Source organism: Microtus ochrogaster, chromosome 17, assembly GCF_000317375.1.
Source record: "Microtus ochrogaster isolate Prairie Vole_2 chromosome 17, MicOch1.0, whole genome shotgun sequence".
In the NCBI taxonomy this organism is placed as follows: Eukaryota; Metazoa; Chordata; class Mammalia; order Rodentia; family Cricetidae; genus Microtus; species Microtus ochrogaster.
The window spans coordinates 15,128,743-15,132,529 of record NC_022019.1 but is presented as its reverse complement, the minus strand read 5'-3'; the positions used below and the strand labels follow the sequence as shown (position 1 = coordinate 15,132,529).

At 50.4% G+C, this 3,787-nt stretch overlaps 1 protein-coding gene across 1 annotated transcript in view; it reads right to left on the bottom strand.

Moving 5' to 3' along the window:
* Neil2 (nei like DNA glycosylase 2) overlaps window positions 1–3,352 on the bottom strand; it is an 11,626-nt gene extending 8,274 nt beyond the window's left edge. The window contains exons 1-2 of the mRNA XM_005355537.3: window positions 3,305–3,352; window positions 1,068–1,207 (exon numbers count right to left, since the gene is read on the bottom strand). Coding sequence (XP_005355594.2) covers window positions 1,068–1,205 — 138 coding nt within the window. The 5' untranslated portion in view covers window positions 1,206–1,207; window positions 3,305–3,352. The remainder of the gene's footprint in view (window positions 1–1,067; window positions 1,208–3,304) is intronic.
* Between the last annotated feature and the right edge of the window lie 435 nt (window positions 3,353–3,787).

Below are 3,787 nucleotides of genomic sequence, written 5' to 3'. Positions count from 1 at the left end.
GGCAGAGACAGAGAGAGACTGGGCCTCGCATGAGCTTTTGAAATCTCAAAGCCCACATCTCCTACAAGGCCTCCAGTCCTAATCTTTCCCAAGAGTTCTAGGTCTCTGATGACCAAGTATTTACACATCTGAGCCTATGGGGACCATTCTCAATCAAACCACCACAAAGGGTTTTACACCCCATATACAATTGAAGAAATGAGAACAAAGAATGAGAACTTGCTTCTGATCACACAGCTAAGCAGGAGCAGCAGAGACCAATTGCTACTGTACAAAATTCACCCCACACCTCCTACGTGCAGATGCTCGTAGCTAAGCAAGAAGAATACAAGATTGACAAGAACATAGCCTTGCCCTGTTTCTGTCTCTGTACATACCACAAAGGACAGGTGTGGCAATAAGGATGCACCAGGAAGAAATTGAGGCTATCGCAGAAGTACAGAGGGGGGTCATCTCTCAGCTAAAGCAAAGCAGGCAAAATAGCGTGGTCAAGTGGAATCTGAAGAGAGGCTAACATTGCCATGATAAACTGAAGAGGCAGGAGTGGAAACAGTTGAGGAAAAAGGAGGAGGATGTGCCCAACCAGGGGGAAACATGTCTACACTGTGGGCAAGAACTAACCAAACTAGCACACGCAAAGAATGAGTTGGCTAGGTGAAAGGCAAGAGAGACAGGCAGGGAGGGGTCAGTGCACATGGAGTCCCTGAGGCCCCTGAAGGAACTCTGACTCCCATTCAGGATGAGGAAGTGTGAATCCCGATCTTCAACAGTGCTCATTCCTTCCTTCACAGCTGGCCTGCAGGGGCCAGCAGAACCACACCAGAGACATAGGTAAGAAAGAAGAGAAGTTCTCCAGATTATGCATACAATCTTCAGACCCTTTTTTGTATGTTCTTTACGGGCCCCAGTCCACAGTGACAGGAAACATCACACTGCAGGGACACATGCAGTCCTAGCACTGCTGTCCACTGCTGAAAGAAAAGATGTCATAAAACATCTTGGCTAAATGCCTGCAGGGGAGGTGGGGTGAGCCAGCACACTTGAGATCTGGGGAAAGCAAAACTCACCCGGGCATCCTGGAGCCACAAAGACTGGAAGGAGGCAGGGTTCAGCTTCTTACTGCTCCCTCCTGTCTTGACCACCTTCTGGCCCACAAAAGGTGAGACAAGGCGGTGAAACTTCCTCACAGATGGCCCTTCCGGCATCTCTGCAAGTAGAAAGTGGCAAATGAGACCACACTGACTTAGCTCGGTCCTCTAGAGCATGTCTGATAGTATGGTACCCCAAGGTGCCAGTTTGGGTCACCCACTTTAAGGATGTATGTGTCAAAACTGGAGCCTGACTGAGGTAAGAGACAACTGAGTTGGGGCAGAGTAAGGCCCAGCTTCAGACCTCTGGTTTCTCTTCCTGGTCCCTCATCCTTATCCATGCAGCAAATATAATCAACATCACATGCTTGATGTCATGTAGCAGGCATGGTCTGCTTCAAAGGCGCAGCCACCTCAGTGGTTGGCCACTCCTTATTTGTTTGGCTTCTTGAGACAGAGTCTCCCTATGTAGCTATAGGTGAGCTGGCACTGTGTCGTTCTAGCTGTCCTCAAGACTGACAGCTCTCCTTCTGCCTCAAACTCCCAAGTGCTGGGATTACAAGCATACAACACCTCCTTACAAACGTGCAACACCTCCTTGTTACTTTTTGCCAGGTATATTAGACCTCTACGTCATCTCCATGCTTTCTCTGTCTTTCCCAATCCCACCCCCAAAGCAATCATTCCAATCCTCTGCTCACTTGCCCATCCTTGGCTCTGGCTCTCTCAGGACCACCCCAGGGGACGGAGAGATGCACTAGTTATGAGATCAGTAACAGTGGTTCTCTCTATAGAACTACAGCGCTGGCAGAGCTCAGAACTGCAACAAACAGACACCAGCCAGGCAAGGAGGCTACCAACCAGCTTGAGGCCTGATGTCTGATGGCTGAAAAGCTACAGTAAACGCAAGGCAGGACTGCCTGTCACCCCTCGCCTCCCTGTTCTCAATCATTCAACGTCACTGAGAGCCACCAGGATGAGACCACCCAAGTGGTCTACATCCTGACTTTACTGAGTGGGAGCTGCCCTACCCCCCAAGGTTCCACCTAACCTTATCTGCCACTCACCAGCCCCGGGCCATAAACTAGGGTGAAGATTATCAAAGGCACACAGCAGGCAGTTATTATTTCAGTGTGTCTAAAGGCGCGTTGGTTGTTGGCTTTCTGTTGTTTTGTTTTGGTGGTGTTTTTAAGTATCACTCTGTAGCCAAGGCTGGTCTTGAACTCCGAACAATCCTCCTGTCTGAGTCCCCCCAATGTGAGCACTGGAATTACAAGTGTGAGCCACATACAACTCCCTTCCTCCCCTCTCCCCACTAAGACACGTTTTTAAAAAAAAATATTTATTATGTATACAATATTCTGTCTACATGTCTGCCTGCAAGCCAGAAGAGGGCACCAGACCTCATTACAGATGGTTGTGAGCCACCATGTGGTTGCTAGGAATTGAACTCAGGACCTTTGGAAGAGCAGGCAATGCTCTTAACCGCTGAGCTATCTCTCTAGTTCCCCCCCCCCAAGACACTTAAAACAGATTTTAACCGAAAAATTGGGATACCCGAGAATCCCACGAATTCTCATAATTCATAAGCAACACATTCAATAATGCTATTTTTCTTTCCTGTCTTGAGACAGTTTTGCCTATATTCCAGATGCCAAGCTGGCCTACAGCCCTCTGTGTATGGATGATCTCCACCCCATGGCACTGTCATTCCAGGACTACTTGGCCACTCCTGGTTAATGTGCAAACCCAGGGCATCTTGCAAGCTAAGCAACCCCTCTACCAACTGTGCTAAGTCTTAGGCTTCAGTGGAATATTTAAATTCATCCACATTTGGATTCCCACCCACACTCTTGGAAATGTGGTAAAAGTTCATCTATTCAGACCTTCAGGGGAAACTGCTGGGCTGGAAGGCGGCTTGCTAGACACTGGGATCCTAATTATCTCTCAGCTCAGAGTCCCCCGGCCTCCTTCAGAGAAAGTTCTGGAAAAGTCCGCCTTTGCAATGCACCGTAATCTTACATTTCTACCGCCTGCCGGATGTGGTTGTGCAAGCCTTTAATCCCAGCAGCCCCAGAGGCAGAGGCAGGAGGATCTCAAGAGAACTGAGGCCAGCCTGGTCTACAAAGGGAACCAAAGATCTGGTCTCAAAACAAACAACAACCCCGCCCACGGGCATGCTTTGGTGGTCAGGAAAGGGAAGAGAAAATGAGAACCTTGGGCTTCGTTTCTAGGGCGGTGGTCAGGCTGTGCAGGACGTGGTTCCAGCCTCCAGTCTGAGTCTTCTCAAAACTTCAGAAAGATTGAAGGGGGAGGGAACACGTGAAGGTCAGGAGGGCCCGGGGAAGGCGGAAGGCAACGTGAGCAACAAAAACAAACGTGCGACCCAGCTGCGCCGGCGTGACCGGAAGAGACGCTGCTTAACTTTTCTGTAATTGCCTTTTCACCAAAGGTTAAAAAAAAAGTGTTGACAACGTGCACGTGTGCGGCCCGGGGAGGGTGAGGAGGAGGCCGGGGTGCGCCCAGGCGGGTCCCGCAGAGCTAGCTGTACTCTACGAAACCGGGTCCCAGCGGCTGCAGCGGAAGCGCAATCCGCTCGCGCTTGCCAGTTCCAGACGGGAGACGGTGGTGGGGAGGACACGGATGCCGGGACGAGGGACGACAAGTTCAGCCTGCGAGAGGCGAGCTGGACCCGGCGG